The sequence below is a fragment of the Sylvia atricapilla genome, chromosome 2 (assembly GCF_009819655.1).
Source record: "Sylvia atricapilla isolate bSylAtr1 chromosome 2, bSylAtr1.pri, whole genome shotgun sequence".
Taxonomy (NCBI): Eukaryota; Metazoa; Chordata; class Aves; order Passeriformes; family Sylviidae; genus Sylvia; species Sylvia atricapilla.
The window spans coordinates 44,964,767-44,982,351 of record NC_089141.1 but is presented as its reverse complement, the minus strand read 5'-3'; the positions used below and the strand labels follow the sequence as shown (position 1 = coordinate 44,982,351).

Here is a 17,585-nt window from a genome sequence, read left to right as displayed (position 1 = left end):
TGACAAGAGTGTACTTTAGTGCACATGGTTCTTGAGTTCTGAAAAGTGATTACTTTTCTCAAAGCAACATCAAGAAGAGAAGGAAGATTGCTCTGCACTCTGTACACATTGGCAAAAAAGTAATGGGGAAGGAGGATTCTTCCCAGTTGGTCCTTTTGCTAAGAAAAAGATTTATATGCAACTGCATGTTCTTAAGGTTCCCTTGATGACAGCTGATTTGTTTGCCTCTGCCTCTTGGAAGTTTTGAGGTTTTTCGCAGTGGCTCTTTTGAAGGAAAGATTGTTAAGTAAAACATGGAAATTCCTTAAAAAATTATCCTTGCCTGCCTTCCTTTGTTAAATGTTGGTGCACACTATGCTAATGTCTACATTTTTTTTTTTTAAGAATTTGCCAACTTGGCTGTCCTGTCCTTGCTCAGAGTGTCTGACTTCCTTCTACTTAATTCCCACTGTGTGGGTCTAATCAGACCAATATAAAGACTTGATAGAGGCCAAGAACTAGTCTATACCATGATTCCTTTCTGTGATGTTTTGCTTTCGAGTTAGGAAGTTAAATAACTGCTCTTGTCAGTGGATGGTTGTTTCAATGTCTGTTATGCCTGTAATCAAGGTGTAATCAGCCTTAATTATTCCATTTCTAGGGTCCCCAAAGCAATTTTGCTTAAGGAATAAGGAAAAACTGAGAGAGAATAATAATAATAAATGTGAATCCCCTTCTTTCAAGATGATTTTATACTATCTTCCTATTTTTTCATATTCTTGCTCACGTTTGGGTGTAAGTCTGGAGTTCTTGCCAATGGGAGATGTAGGGCTGAAGCTGGAAATAGGCAATTTAATATATCTCCTTGTGGTCAAGGGTTGTGGGATCTTAAGTTACTGCTGTTATATCCCATTTAATCTCAGATGCACGAAATACATCTGAGAAAAATCACTGGCTAGAGCAGGAATTACTCTTTACCACTTTGACTAATGAAAGCAAATATTTTTCTTTCAATAGCAACAGGAAGAGAATGTCAGTGATTGTTCGAACTCCGGCAGGACAGCTACGTCTCTACTGCAAAGGGGCTGTAAGTAATTATGCTGCCTCCTGGAGAACACTGCCAGTTATTGTTTCAACAGCTGTGCCTGATGCTGACATTTCATGTCTCATACATAATACCTGTTGGCTTTTTGTTTAGGGCCAAGTGATTTAAGAGAGCTGTCATTCCTGCTCTGACTCCTTTTGCAGGCTGGAAGACTGCTAGGCTTTCTATTGCCCAGTTGAAATCCTGAAACTAATGGGAGCAGTACCCTTGCTGCAAAGCCAGGGCTTCACCCAGCTGTGCAGCAGGAGTTCAGGAACTGGAGTAGATGCTGTTGTCTGAATTTATAACACTAGAATTTGTTTTCAGGTGCTTGGCCCTTGGTCTGGTTTTCTTGCATCTCTGCACCTGCTGTTATTTGTCATCATTACTTGCACCATGTTGTGCTTCTGTCTTCACTGACAAGAGCAATAATTTAGCACAGTATGAGGGCTCCAAAACTAGCATTGTCCAAAGCCAGAGAGTGGTTCTAATTTCAGTGAAAAGCTATGGAGCTGGCGTTTTGCAACAGGGAAAAGCTTTCTGACCACTGTGAGGATCTGGTTTACTTGAATTTGTCATGACATATGTCATGTGTTCATAGGTCAGTGTTCACTATTCTGTTGCTTCCATTTACTTCCCCTGATTTGATAAAGATGTGCTGGCTTCATGCTGGTGTGGTGGAAGTGAATTAAGCCTGCTGCCATTGTGTGGTGGTTCACAACTTGCAACTTGCTTGCTCATGCTGTGCCTGAATTCACACCGTTCTTTGGAGTGTGAGCAGACCCAGATGTACTAATGTGCTGCATCTGCCACTCGTGTGAAATGTAAGTTAACTAACTATTCTGCATTAACTCTTCCACATTCTGGTAGTCATCCTCTGTCCTGTTGCTTCCATACTAATTAGGTTTGTATGCCTGTCTCTAATCAGCGCTGGATGTAGGTCTGTTTACTTAGCTTAAGAGCAGCTCTCTGAGTAGGGTTTCTGAATTACGTGTGTTTGTTGAACTTGTTCTGGTAGTTATAAATAAAATCCAGAGACTCTAGATATGTAGGTGATGCTATATTTTGATTTGAGCTGTTAGCTGGGCCTTTTCAATTGTCCTTCGATTTACTGATAAAGGGGGCTGCTGCAGGAAGAAGGCTGCTTCTGAGAAAATGTTATGGTAGAGCATGATCAGTGTTTCTGCCTTTTGTTTTTTAACATCAGTAGGAATCTTTTCTATAAATGATTGCAGGAAACTCTACTGCTTGGGACTGCAATATATACTGAAGAAGACCAGAAATTTGTGTTGTCTGAAAGTCAATATATTGGCATAGCAATTTATAGAGAAGTGTTCTGTACTACCCAGTAATTGGAGACCTCTTTATGGAAAGAGGGGAGGAGGGCAGAATGTGCTTCTCTCCCTATTATTTAAAGTGGATGCAGTATCTCTGCCATTGGGTGCAATCCACATTAATTCCTCAAACTTGAGTCTCTAAATTGCAAATATATTGTAAATACAGTTTTGCTTTTGGTATTAGCAAATTGATTCAGGTTGCTTCTTTTGAGCTTGTAAACACACAAATGGCAACTTCAAATGTAGACTTACCATGTTGTAATGAATTTGTTTTTAATAGGATAATGTAATTTTTGAGAGGCTTTCAAAAGATTCCCAGTATATGGAACAAACACTGTGCCATCTTGAATACTTCGCAACGGAAGGTAAGAGAAACAGCATGCCATGAGAATTCAGTTTATGAAATTGTTTGCAGCATCTTCTGTGTTGTCTAAGCTCTGTGATGTCAACTAAGATGATTGTGAAGATAAATTTAGATGGGGTGTGTTATCAGCAAATTAACAGCTGTAGGTTGACTTCAACTGTAAGGAGGTTTATGTCCAACCTGTGTGATTTCAGCAGGGAAGTGGAATTTGGAAGGAAAAGTGTTCTGTGTGCCCTTGATTAAGGGAAAGGGCATTAGTTGTATTGCCCAGAATAACTAAATTACTTAGGAGTTGGAGGTGTTTCTACTATGGTAGAAATTGGGTGCCTGGTGTCTCTGGCTCCATGAAGCAGAGTGACAACCTGAACATGCCTGGAAGCCTGAGACATCGAAGATGATCTGAAGTGGTCTGTAACATCTTTGACTTCTGTAACACCTCTGTTCACAGGGAAGCACTGGGCTTTGTTCCCTCTTCTGCCATAGCATAGGACACCTGAGTTACAGTAGAACCATGAAACAGTGTTTTTTTTCCAAAATCTTAAAACATAATTGAACTTTTAGATTTTTTTTTTTTTTTTACAGACTTCCATATTCCCTGTCCTGGAACTTTTGTATTTTATGACACTTGTTCCTTTTTGTGCTTGATTTGTGACAGGAAAAAAAAAATCATTAATTCTCTATGTTAATTTTTGTCAATGGTCTAATAAATTGGTTTTTGTACTTCATAGACCCTCTTTGCTATATTAACTCGCATAATTACTGTGAGTTACACTGGTACACTGAAGGAGAACACAGTCATGCTAAAAGGGAAGCATGGGGCTCTGCAGGATGTTTAACTAAGTAACATCACCAATTACAATATGTAGCCTGTTTAATATGCTCTTTTTAAAAATACATGAAAGGCAAGCTTGCTTTCATACTTAATAAAAAATTTTTGTACAATACTCTCTTGATTTGCAACCAACATTAGTGGCCAAAATGAACCAGATTTGTGGTTTACATTTGTGGAAATCCAAGTGCTTAAAAAAATGTACAGGGAGATTTTGTGGAATCCAGAGTTTAACGGTGTGTGTTAGAAGCTCTTGTTCCAGCATGGGGGTTAGAATTTAGCCTTCATTACGTATGAACAATTCAACGATACTCAGTGTAATTTTACTGTGGGTAATGGCTGCCTTCTGTTTTGCAGGTCTGAGGACATTGTGCATCGCTTATGCTGATCTCTCAGAGAAGTCTTACAGGGAGTGGTTGAACATCTACAATGAATCCAGTACAGTTCTGAAAGACAGGACTCAGAAGCTGGAGGAGTGCTATGAGATCATTGAAAAGGTAAAACGTATTTTTTTTGATGATCAGATGCAGATTCCCTTACGTGTCTGTTTTCCAATGGGATTTGGGCTTTATGCAATGAAATAAACTGTTAATTTCATAGATGAGAAACTGAAAAGGTGTTCTTAGATGGTAACTTGTTCAGGCAACAGTTTTAATCTGTAAATCAGAGATGAATTTACAGATAAAAAATTTCTTAAAATTCCTTTTCTCACAGTTTTTAAAATCTTCCTGCTTTATGTAAGGTTGTTGTAACTTGATAAAGATAATATATGTAAATCGTTGTGTTGCCCCAAGTTCCCATGTATGAAGAGATGTGTTCCTTTTCATACAGCAGTCAAATCCCGGGGTTTTGAAGGCTGTTGTAGGCACAGTGTAGGGCTCACCAAAACCTGTAGGGGCACGGGCTAAAAAAGGATAGAAACCTGCACTCCGTGCAAATTGGTGAGCTCCTAGTTTTAGAAGGGGAAAGTAGGTGTCAGAGAACCTACTTGAAACGCTAATCCTACAGTGAACGAGTTGTTAGAATGCCAACGCTAGGGGCCAGTGTTTCTCTGAGCCGTGTTAGTGTTGCTGCTTTCCAAAGTGCTGGTAGTTGCAGTCCTCACCTGCACAGGTTCATGCTCTTCCCTCTAGCCCCAGGTGTTTAATTTTATTTAGTGGCTTCTTTATAACGTGTTTTGAACTTCAATATCTTTTAAAATTAATATTAAAATACTGCTTGGGTTCTGGAGCACTGTTGTTCTTTTAAGTTAGTTGGGGCAAATTGTAGAATTATAGAACGGCCTGGTTTGGAAGGGACTGTAAAGATAATTGCATTCCAATCCTTCTGTTATGGCCAGGGACACCTTTCACTAGACCAGGTTGCTAGACCTCCATCCAACCTGGCCATGAATACTTCCAGGGTTGGGGCATCCACAAAGAGGTCGAGACTAGGATAGAAGCTAACTTTCAGAGAGTAAGAAAAAAGCTTCAAGAACTCTTTCAATAAGAGCTGAAGATTGGGTTGATGAGAGCTGAAGATAGAGTCTTCCTTTTCCAAGTCATGCCTGAACTGGTCACTTGTGTTTATAGTGTGTCAGTAACAGTGTGTTTATCTCCTCCTTGGTTCTCATCCTCTTCTGTGAAAGAGGATGAAAGAGGTGAAAAATTAACATTGCTTTTGTTGTGCTTTAAAATGTGTTCTCAAGCTTCAGATAATTTTTGGTAATCTACTTTTGGCCTTTTTCACAATTTAGTATCTTGTTTAAGAAAAAGGGAACCTGCGAGTGCATTGTAGAATTCAGTTAGGATCTATCCACTGTATGCCTTCCTGTTAATGTTTGCTTGCTAGTCATGCCAAGAAGCAGGTCTTACAGATAAACTGGCATTTGGCTGTAACACAAAATAGAATGTATTTTATCAGGCTGGGTTTTTTCCATCTAAGGGGTCAAATGGGACCAAGAGAGCTACTTTTTCAGTCTGAGTGCTGAGATTGTCTCCACATGTGCACCTTTACTGTGATGCAGCAAACTTGAACTGACTTCCTTCTGCAGTCATATGCTGGCTCAGAGGGCTTCAGCAGGTGCAGTGCTAACTCCCCTGCTGAGGTAGCTCAGCTGTGCTGATGCCAGTGCTGTTATGTGTAACTTCTTAACAAGTGATTTTTTGGGGGAAAAAAAAAAATCTACAGTTGCACATTTGGATTATGTTTGTGATCTTCAAATGTCGACAGAGCTGATGTTTCATTGAGAGGCTGTAGAGTACTAAAGCATAGTGACTTGCATGAGTTGATTCTGCTGCGTTTGCCAGCTGAATCTCTCATAGCAAAAATGAAGCTCTGTCAAGACCTGTAACTAATGTTAACTTGCAGTCTGTATGGATAGCCATTTGCCCTTCTGTTCTTTAGGTATCCTTAGATTCATACAAGTGGGAGCTGCTTTTAATCCCCTCTCCATGGAATCATGGGAAGGTTTGAGTTGGAAGGGGCCCTCCAAGATCATGTAATTGTACCCCCACCCCCCAGCCATGGATGGGGACACCTTTCACAGGACTATGATGTTCAAATCTCTATCCAGCCTGGCCTGGAACACTTCCAGGGATGGGTCCACCGCATCTGTGGGCAAACCTGTTCCAGTGTTTCACCACTCCCATCATTAAAAAGTCGCTTTATTCCTGGACTCAATATACCCTCTTTCAGCTTAAAACCATCACCGTTGGTAAACAGTCTTTATTCATTTCTCATATAAGCCCACTTTTTACATAGAAAGGCCACAGTTAGATCGTGCTGAAGCCTCATCATTCCCAGGCTGAACAACAGCAACTTGCTTTACTACTTCTGTGCATTCTTCTTCATTTCTGTTGAATAATTTTAGTCCCTGCAAAGAACAGAATATGCTACCTTTTTCTGAGCAATTTCTGAAATGATGTAGTATATCTAAACTTATTTCAATTTGTTTTAAGCTGAACATCTTCGCATGTGTAAGAAATCGTTATAATGCTACTGGAGGTAAAATCTGAGTAGACTGTACCTTTTGACAAGGTTTATTTCTTAGCTATTTTTTTCCCTGTATTTTAGCCAAATCTCCTCAAGCAATTGTTTTCGAATTGTCTGAGAATATGGCTAATTCTGTATTAAATTCACTGTACGAGACATGTATTTCTGGCAGATATATATGCTGATTAGAGATACTTGGATTGATTAATGTTCATACCACTTGTATTACACAAATGTAACCATTAGATCCGTAAATAGTTGGAGTAATTTTTGCTTTCAGTGATTGTATCCAGTCTGTATGTACATTTTAGAGGCGGAAATTAGTTTAAGTGATGTGATGCCAAATAATTTTTGTTTTGTGAGCTTAAATATATAAACTGACTACTCATTATGTTGCTATGGTGATTAGTGAATGGTCTAGTATATATTTTCATCAGTAGGCTGACTTTGGACTTTTTTAACTTCAATCGATTATTCTTGAAATGTTGCCATCTTTCTGATCAAAAACACTCTGTTCCATTCTGTACCTCTTGAAATGTGAATTGTATGCAGAGGATGTAGAATAGCCACACTAGAAATTTAGTGTGGTGTATATTGCTTGTCAGAGTGCAGTATTAGCTGTGAGATGCAACATGCTGTGTTAATTCCTTTTTTGAGTATGTTCCAAACAGAAATTTATCTTAACAGAATTTGAGGGATTGTTTTCTTTTTTATTTTTCCCCAGGATTTGCTGCTTCTTGGAGCTACAGCCATTGAAGACCGCCTGCAAGCAGGTGTCCCAGAAACAATAGCCACACTAATAAAGGCAGAAATTAAGATATGGATTCTGACAGGTGACAAACAAGAAACAGCTCTCAATATAGGTATCCATCATTCTGGTTATTCTGAATTTGTCTGATATGTAGCATGCAACATGTGCTGTGTGGGATTTTAAATAGAATTGAGCCTGCTGCATATAGAATGATTCCTCAGTAGCAGGGCACAGCCTTGGAGAAGGGATTTTGTAGACAAGTCTGCACTATGGGTATAAGTTCTTTTAAAAAATATTTTATTATTGTTTTAAGGCAAAAGGGACCCTTCTGCTCTTGGTTAAATGCAGTTCTAATAAAATGAATATATGTAACTCTTCTTCCTGATGGTAGCAGGAGAACTCTACCAGGCTAATGTTTCAGAAAAGGTTTTAGAGCTTTTTTTTCCTTTTCTTACTGACTGCCTTTGAATTGAGTTTGGGATACAATGGGAAATAGGATAATGCAAAATGTTTATAGCTTACAGTGTCTTCCAAACAACGTCTGTGAACGTAGGTGGATTATTCAAGCTTAAATAACTGATCCTGCTGTCCCCTTATGGCAAATCTGTTAGAATATATTAAACACTTGGTAGAGGGACATAACGTAATGTTGGCACGCCCCTTGTCACACCACACCTCCCAAATGTCCCATCTTTGGCAATAGAATGCCATGATGCTCTAATGTTCTTTTTGATCATTTTTCTCCCTATCACTGATAAGTCTGCCCAGAGAGGGGGAGAGAGAGAGTTGCACTCTTGTGATCTAACATCTCATCTACATAAGTTCAGTTAAAGAGCATTTTAGTTCTGCCAGGAATGGCCTGAAATATACCCAGATCTGTCTGTGTGCAGCTCTAAATGTAAAAAGCCTAATTGGTCACATTATTCATATAATTAGGGAGTCTTTAATTCCATATGACTCAAAAAGACTGAAGAAATAAGTCCTTTAACGGAAGGCAACATATGCTCCTCAGGCTCTACAATGGCATTTGGATTTGCAGATAGGTCTGTTTAGATGTACAGATGTAGGTTAAAAGGAACTTTAGTAGCATAGGTTGCTTTCTCAAACTCTGTCAAATCAATGATTTGACTCAATCTATCAATGATTCTCTGTAAATGAACTTAGGTTATTTTTAGGGAAGTTTTGGGCATTTGCTTTTAATCTGTTTTGTTTTGTGTTTGTTTTTTGTTTTTTAATTTTCTCTTTTGGCTGACTCAGTGAAATTTCAGAATGCAGTCTGCTGGGCTGACTAGAATTTTTGTGTACTTTTCAAAACCAGATCAAATTTCATGTATCTTTGTATATTAAAGTGGTACAAAGAGGTGAAATAACTTGCTGAACTGATACAGTGTAGTAGAAATACAGTGGATGGCCTAAGTAGACAATTTGTTTCAAGGCTAGCTATCTGGTTTGAATCAGTCTGTGGATTTTCCTTTCTTTATAAGCAGTAGTTAACTTGGGGAGGGAAACACAATCGTTTGACTAATTAAAAAAAATATAGCTACACATTTTGATGTAAGTACCTGAAATGAGTTGCTATATTAACCAACCGCAGCTACCTTGAACAGCAGTAAATGAGCTAATTCTGAAGACTGTGAAGGACATGAACTTTCAGCTTTCTCTGAAACTGTTGGTTTGTTGTTTCTTTTAATATAGCAACTTGAGAAGAATAACAATCTCACTTAAAACTTCTAAATTATCTCTTAGTTTAAGGTACAGTTTGGTAGTAAGACTCTAACTTATTTAACTTCATGTTCAAGTTGGCTTGAGAGTATAAACATGTGGCACCCTTCCAGTTTTTGTGTGTAACCGAATAGAACTGTAATAAACCTTCAACTTAAAACACAATCCATGTGTGCACTATGTTTCAGGTATAAATATGTTATCTGAGGAATAAAAAGTATTTTCACTTTCTCAATTTTTTTGGAAGTTATACTTATTGTCTCTTGCCTGCTATATGGAGATGCATGTGTATTGAGGGATATTTCAGCTCTTGGCAGCTCTGTCAAGGAGCTGGAGTACTTTGTTATTCCAGCTTCCTCTTAGTTCTTTGGTTTTCAGAATTTGCATGTGTCATTGTCTCTGGATTGCATTCTTGACTTCTCTGGAGAGTAGTGGTTGACCTTCCATGGGGTGGCTGTATTGCCTTTCACTCAGCTATGTGCTAGTAGTAATTCTGCAAGTGAGTAGAGTGTTCATGATAAGCTTTAATTACTGATCAATCATTTGAACTGTAGCTCTTGAAAATGGGCTTTCCAGGTTCAGAAGCATCTTTAAGTGTGACCTGCAAACAGTGATAGAAGGCTTAACTGTGTTCTTGCAGCTTCACCCTTTTCTTCAAAGTCTACAGACTCTGAGTCATCTTTGCCTTTCAGTAAGACAAAAACACCCATGATAGATTTCTATTTGCCACCATCCTGGTGCTCAGCATACTCACAGAACACCAGAACTGCTGCCTTTCCATCCATTAACTTCCCAAAGAAGAGATCTGTTTTCTGGGAATGGGAGTTTAGTGCTTACTCAAGTGTGTTCTTCCCTGAACCATGAAGAACCTGTAGTTGAGCTGAATGCTCTTACCTAGGGTGTGCATTGATAGGTGCAAGCACTGCCTTACAGTTGTTAGGGTTTGAGGTTGGAAGGGACCTTTTGAAGATACAGTCCTCCTGATCCTGACAGGAGGCATCTTTCCCTTTATCTTTGATAAATCAGGTTGCTTAAAGCTCCATCCAGCCTGGCCTAGAACACTTCCAGGGGTGGAACATCCATAACTTCTCTGGGCAACCTGTTGCAGTCTTACTACCCCCATCATAATAAATGTCTTCCTTAAGTCCAGTCTAAACCTACCCACTTCCAGTTTGGAATGACTGGCCCTTGACCTGCCACTACAGGCCTTGGTAAAAAGTCTTTCTTGGTTTGTTGTAAATCCCTTTTATATATTGAGAGGTGTCTCCAGAACCTTCTCTTCTTCTGGTTAAACAACCCCAACTCTCAGCCTATTTTCATAGGAGAGATGTTCCAGCCCTCAGATTGCTTTTGTGGCCCTCTTTTGTTCCCACTCTAACAGGCTCTTGTCTATCTTGTGCTGGGGGCCCCAGGGCTGGATACAAGACTCCAAGTGGGGTGTCTCACATTCAATTTTTCATCACTTAGGTACTTCTCAGTACGGCTTCTTTCAATCTGTTCATCCCCTAGTCTGTCCTGATGGATATTTGATTGTTGCAGTACAGGTGCAGGACCTTGCATTTGGTCTTGTAGAACTTGTTTAGGTTCTCTCAGGCCTCCTCCTCAAGCAGCTCAAAGTCCATCTGGATGACATCACTTCTCTTCAGTGTTATTTAGGTGCACCATTCAGCTTCATGTTTTCTCAAGACTCGCTGAGTGTATTTGATCCATGTCTGTCCCTGGTGAAGATACTAAAGGACAGTCTCAGAACTGCCCTGATGGATACTACTCATTACTGGTTTTCATTTGAGTGTTGGACCATTGGCTGTAACTCTCTGGATGCAAGCATCCAGCCAATTCCTTACCCATCTAACAGTACATCCATCAGTCCCCTATCTTTCCAGTTCAGAGATAAGAGCACTTCTTGGCGAGCTGTATTTTATTTCAGTTCAGGAGAAAAGCCATGCCATCACACTTGCCTGTATCCCTATGCAAAGTTTGAACAGGGCATTTGTGCCCTCTCTAGACACAGAGGATAATAATTCTTCCCTCAGATGCTGGATTCTGTATGCCTGCAGTGTGAATGTGCCTGTGGGCTATGATCTTGAACTCTGGTTCAAGCAATCTTTCTCCCAGGACACTTAAAGGAAAATAAGTCCCAGAAGTACCTGATTCATCTGCTTCATGGACTTTTAGTCAGACTTTTAAATTAAAGAGCTGGATATCAACTTACAGGTGTGGGTTGACATTTTATACCTGGCTTTGAACCAGCAGTTGATCTTATTTTGCTCAGAAGCAGTGACAAAAATACTTGTCATAGAGTGCATTTTGCTTGCCATGTTATTTGCCAGTAATAACTATTACAAAACTATTATAAAACTTCAAAGTATTACCAGAAATGTCTAAAGTTACTACTTGTACTCCTATAGTTGCCAGCTACTTTGCTTTATAGTAGTGCTAGATTTTAACATCATCTTAGTCCTGAAATTGTACATAATGTATAAATCCCCTATAAACCCTTGTTAGGCTTGACTTACATTCCCCTATTCCGGTCTTGATCTTTCTATTTCATGTGATGGCAAGATGCAAAATAGCTTCAACTGTGGGATAAGTTCTTCTGAGTCCATGATTTCCAAGATGCACAGCAGAGCAACTGTTTTCTGCACCATTTTTTTTTTCTTCCAACTTGACTTCTAGAATGGCATCTTGCTCATTTGGAGGAAGTAAAGTGAAGCAGTGAGCAGTGGTTTAGAAATTACAGCTCACTATTGCAGCTGCTGTTCCAATCAAATGCTGATAGAAAATCCTTTTGAATTAGTTATGCTGAATTTGTAACAGCCTACTGCACAATACTATTGCTTTAGCCTAGGGAAAGAATAGCCCTGTTATGGAGGAAAGTACTAAAATTTGTAGTATTTTCTTTTTCTTAATAAAAATAAGAGTTGTGGTTTTTTTTTTTTAGCCTGGAACTAACTTTTAAAAATGGCCAACTGACTTGAGAAATAAGTCAGTGTTTTGTGTGTAACTGTTGGAGATTTGCTGCTTAGTTCTGTACTACCACCTAAGATTTGATCACAGGCAGAATCAGAGTCTGTCTGCAAAGCTTTCATGTTGAAGGCTGCACATCATTAGAACATACTTCATCCTTTTCCCAACAGGCGTGGGTTCATTGTCATTCTGTATTGTTCTCTGAAGCAGAAATTAAACCTAGCCTCGTTAACATATATTTGCCAAGTTGCACTTGATATTCATAGTCCACACAGCTGTGAAAATGGAGGAGAAACTGAACTTCTGCAGGTAATCAAACCTGCTGCCTGAGAGTGCCTGGCTATGATACAAGCATGTCTTCCACAAAGGAAGAAGGAGGATTTACTTTCTTGACAGAAGTCACACATGCAGGCATGTTAACTCTGGATTATACCTACAAAACTAGCCCAATTATAAGAACTCTGTAGCCTGAGGAAATGATTTGCATTGCAATTGATGACCCAGTATAACCTTTCTAAGGAACCAAGAATCCCACAGATGATTTAATGCCTCAGTTGTTCTCTTGCTGTTGTAAGATACGGAAAGAGGCACTTCATCTTTTTATAGTGACTGTGGTGTTCAGCTTTTGAATCTGTCAGCCTTGCAGTGGTTCTTCACTGGGACATTGTTCTTATACTGCAATACCCTCCAGTCTTCATTTAAGAAGAGACTTCCCAAGACCCCATTTTATTTGATAACAATTTCTTAAACTGTTGGAACTAATTTCTATTAAAAAAAATTAGAAATAAATAGTTGTATTGAGTTTCCTTTTCCTGTGTAACTTAGATGAGCAATTAAAGGTGTGTGCTTGAAATAAATTAATTCTCTGCTATTTTATGAAGCTGATATCCCTGTGCCAATCCCAAGTGAATTTGCACGAACTTTTAGGATGATGTAGTGGGGTCAGCGTGATGCAGGTTTGCATTTATCTCTTGCCGTTAATATGAGCAGAATTGACCTGTTTGTTCTGTAAATGATTAAACTTTTACAAAAATAAGAGATTTTTTTTCTGTCTTGAGAGTTTTTGTTTTGAATTTTGGTGTCCTGGGAAATGTACAGAACTGCCTTTTGAGCGCTCTTGTTCTTTCATGTACCAGTCTCACACTAAGAATAATCTAGTCTGATTATCTCATGTCTATAGGAGTTGGTAGGGGCTCTGTGAGTGTCATTGATGAAGCTCAGAACTTCCACACTGATCACTCAGGAGTAAAAAATGCTCCTGTAAGCTTTGTGTGGGCTAAGAGAACTGAGCAGCATCAACTGAAAACATCTGTGCACTTCCAGTCATCTGGTATAGATGCAACTGTGCATTCAGATCTGTTCCTTTAGTGTGCTGAAGGCAAACCTGTCTTCATGTGGACTTAAAAACTTAAATTTGATGTAGGGCTATAGGCTATATTTACTGCATCCAGTTTGCCCAGTGTTTTCTTTAATTAAAACATCTTTAAGTGATGTACTTGAAAAGGCAGATAGAATGCAGCCAGTATCTCTTAGTAAATCTGTCATGTTGGAGTGTGCCCTATACACCATTAGCAGTCTGCCTGATGGGAGTAACTGCTCAGAAAATAAGTTGTCATTTGACCTTTAAATGGTTGTCTTAAGGTTGAGCTTAAACCGTAGATAGTATTCCAAAAAGTCCTTGTGTTTTATTATCTTTTTTTTTTTTTCCCTCTTGCAGGGTACTCTTGCAGACTCATTTCACAGAGTATGTCTCTCATTCTGGTCAATGAAGATTCACTAGACGTAAGTAAACAAATTCTGATGTAATTCTTGACAGAAAGTGTTGCTAACAAGAATGAAAGTTGTCAGGCTTTCACACTGAATTTCTCTTGTTTACCTTTAAAGGTAGTAAGATAAAAAGTTGATGGTAAAACACAGGTATATTGTGTAAAGTGTACTCCAGAGGTCTTCAGTCACAAACTGTACAAATCTAACTGAAGTCTCAGAATGAGCAACTTCTTAGGTGCATGGGCTTGATTCTGCTGCAAACTGGAAAAACCTGCAGCATGCCATGAGGAATAGAGTTAAGTTTAAAGGTATAGATATAGGAGGAATGTTTGAAGAAAACTTGTTTCTTGTTTTTTTCTATCTTCAGTATTACATGGAACAGCTCTAACCACACCTGCATTGTGAGCTTGTCTATGTGCAGTAGCTTTTGAGGCCTAAAATCAAAAATGTTCTGCAAATGGTTGCCATGCTCCTCATATATATGCCAAAATGAAATAGAGAAATCATATATTTGTACATGAATCTTCCAAGGAGATATCTTTCCATTTTGTCTGTTTTAAGGTCCTTATCAGTATTGGATATCACGTCAATATCTGATTTCTATTAGAGGTATTTGTAGGACAGATGAAAGTACCTGTAATAGGTGGCATCTGACATTTGCATTTAGAATTGGCACCTTGACTGGATGAGAGGTGCAAAGCCTGTATCTTGGAGTGCCAGAGAAGTTACTGGATATCCGCAAATCTGGTTGAAGAGGATAATACTGTGGCAAAATTATTACCAGCTAAGTGTTATTTTCCAGTTGCCTTGATTTGATTCCAGTAACTTTGTGTGTAGAAAACTTTGGTTGCAGAATCCAGCTGTAAACAGTATTTGAAATTCGTCAGTAAACATAAAAACTAGTGGAAGCTTTCAGAACACAAACTTGCACTACCTCAGCGTGTTTGCCAATAACACCAAGCTGTGTGGTGCAGTCAGCACAGGGGAGGGAAGGGATGACGTCCAGAGGGATCTGGACAGGCTTGAGGAGAGGGCTTGTGTGAACTTTTTAAAGTTCAACAAGGCAAATTGCAAGGTGCTGAACTTGGGTTGGGGCAGTCTCAAGCACAAGTCCATGCTGAGAGGAGATGGATTGAGAGAAGCCCTGAGGAAAAAGACTTGGGGCTGTTTGGGCAAAAAGCTCCCTATGAGCCAGCAATGTGCACTCACAGCCCAGAAAGCCAAAGGCATCCTGGGCTGCATCCCAAGAATCACAGCCAGCAGAGCGAGAGGAATGTTTCTCTCCTCTCTACTCTGCCTTGGGAGACCTGACCTGGAGTGCTGTGTTCAGCTCTGGGGCTCCCAACACAAAAAACAGGTGGATGTCTAGGAACGAGTCCAAAGGAGGGCCACTAAGTTGATCAGAGGTCTGAAGCACATCTGCTAAGAAGACACACTGAGATATCTGGGGCTGTTCAGCCTGGAGAAGAGGATTTGGAGAGACCTCGTAGCACCTTGCAGTATCCAAAGGAGACCTACAATGGAGCTGGAGAGGGACTGTTTACAAGGGCATGTAGTGATGAGACAAGGGGAATGGCCTTAAGGTTAAAGAGGACAGGTTTAGATTAGATGTTAGGAAGGAATTCTTTACTCTGAGGGTGGTGAGACACTGGAACAAGTTGACCAGGGATACTGTGGACTCCTTATCCCTGGAGGTGTTCAAGACTAGGCTGGATGGGGCTTTGAGCAACCTGGTCAAGTGGAAGGTGTCCCTGCCCATGGCAGGGGGGTTGAAGTTAGAGTATCTTCAAGGTCTATTTCAACTACAAGTTTTCTATGATTCTATGGAAAAGGAAAAAAAAAAAAAAAAAGGAAATAGGGAATCATGGCATGTCAGATGAGAAAAGAAACCCGTTATTAATCTATATAGTTGCTGGCCTTTTAAGTGAAGAAAATGTTATCATATGATACATCATGAATATTGAAGGTGACTGATACTTTAGCTCAGATAACCTTATATTTTTTTTAAATAAGAGTACAAACTTGTGTAGCTTTTGAACTGGTACATCAAAAATGCCTTGTCTTACTCTTGCTTTCCATGAAAAGTAAGTCTATGGGTTTTCTCCAAAGTAGTCTTATTGCCATTTTTAATGTAGAAATGGATTTTATATAAGCTTGAATGTAATACTTACGTTTTGTTAATAATTGCCTCTAGTTCCTTTATTCTAAGTGTCTTTAAGTACTTATTGCCAATTTTTCAGTATGGGATCTCCATAGTAATATTTATTTTGTGTTGCCTCTAAAAGAAATTTTGACTTCTGTTCAACTGAGCCTCGAGTCGAAGGTTCTCACACTGAAATTCTGTAGCAGTACATTTAATATATTCCCTCTTTGAAATCTATTAATACTAAAAATTAGTTTTTACAAGATCTAAGTTGAGCTTAGAGGTTTTAAATATTGATACACTTCCCCCTTTGTGCAGTCCCCGTGTGACTTTTCCCTCCCACTTCTGCTCCTTGGCATGCAGCAGCAGGTGAGATGTGATCGAACAACTGTCTTTGCTTGGTTTTGAAAGATAATTTTTTTCTAAGTCATGCACTTCAGGGGAAAAAAATCAATCATTTCTGTTCTCTTCAGGGAACTCCTGGGAATAGAAAAGACTAATCCCTAGCTTGATTCAGCTGAATTCTTGAAACTTAGCATAATAATCTGCAATGTCTGTCCCTCATAGACTTTACCACATGCATACATAGCTTCACTTGTTTTTTCTTTTCCTAATAAACCCTTTTGAAATGAGAATATTTTGAGCATGAGATTTACTTTGAGTGTAATTCTTGGACTCAGTTTCTGTTTAATTAAATTGGGGCACCATAAAGTCTTATTGTGCAGCTCTTAACCTGGAAAAAATTCTTTCATCGGCATCTTGTAGAATTTTGAGTTGTGGGAGCAGTGAGAAGGGTACCTGAAGAAGGGATATTGAATGACCAGAGAGCCTCTGGCTGGAAAACTCCTAATGAGAGCGGCAATACAACAGCCAAGGAATGTTGTGTGTGTCCTTCCCCATAAATCCTGTAGAAAGAAGAGCTGGGAACTGTATCAGTTGCTTATCACATGGGATTGTATTTATTAGTAGTGGAAGGACAACACTGGAGTGACCCAGTTCTGAAGCTATGGGTAGTATCTTGCTGTAAAGTAATCCTGGTGATGTAAAAGGAGCTACACTGGGAGTGTGTTCTACAGAACTCACATGCCAGGAGTGACAGTCCTGGGTTATAGTCACAGATATTACTGACAGATATGTGAGTAACAACAAATGGAGTCTGTGTAAGAACCCTCAGTGCTGGTGTCTCTTGATAAGATACGACTAAAAGTGTAAGCAGAAGCTGGCCTTCTTTGCTTTTCCATTTGTTCAGGTGTACCTTTTCCATGCTTCACTGTTGGGATGTACCTGTTTGTTCCACTATGGTATTTTGTAGCATTCTTAAAAAAGAATAGTTTCACACTGTAATTTGTCATCTGTAGTCAGTGTCTAGACTTCCCAAATAGTCTTAGTATCTGCAGGAAGGCTTTATGTACAGTTATGTTTTATGTTCCAGCAGTGAAGGCTGAGGACCTGGAAAACTTGGTTATTTTGTTGTTAGTTTATTTTAGCTATTCTGTAGGGTAGCATTACTGTGAATGTGCTATAAGGAAGATCTATTAACCTTGAGAATATTAGCTTTATCCAATGGCTTTCATGATCTTCATTCTTAATTGGCACATTTCCTTCCCATACTTCTTAAGAGTTAAAAACTTAGGGACATCTTTGACAGGCATCATGATTCATTGTATTT

General features: G+C 39.2%; 1 protein-coding gene across 4 annotated transcripts in view; it reads left to right on the top strand.

The window, feature by feature from the left end:
* Positions 1–17,585, top strand: part of ATP8A2 (ATPase phospholipid transporting 8A2) — a 302,495-nt gene that overhangs the window by 68,423 nt on the left and 216,487 nt on the right. For all 4 annotated transcript variants that reach the window (XM_066313085.1, XM_066313088.1, XM_066313087.1 and 1 more), the window contains 5 exons: positions 997–1,066; positions 2,681–2,765; positions 3,951–4,090; positions 7,291–7,429; positions 13,724–13,788. In XM_066313085.1, the coding sequence (XP_066169182.1) occupies positions 997–1,066; positions 2,681–2,765; positions 3,951–4,090; positions 7,291–7,429; positions 13,724–13,788 (499 nt within the window). The remainder of the gene's footprint in view (positions 1–996; positions 1,067–2,680; positions 2,766–3,950; positions 4,091–7,290; positions 7,430–13,723; positions 13,789–17,585) is intronic.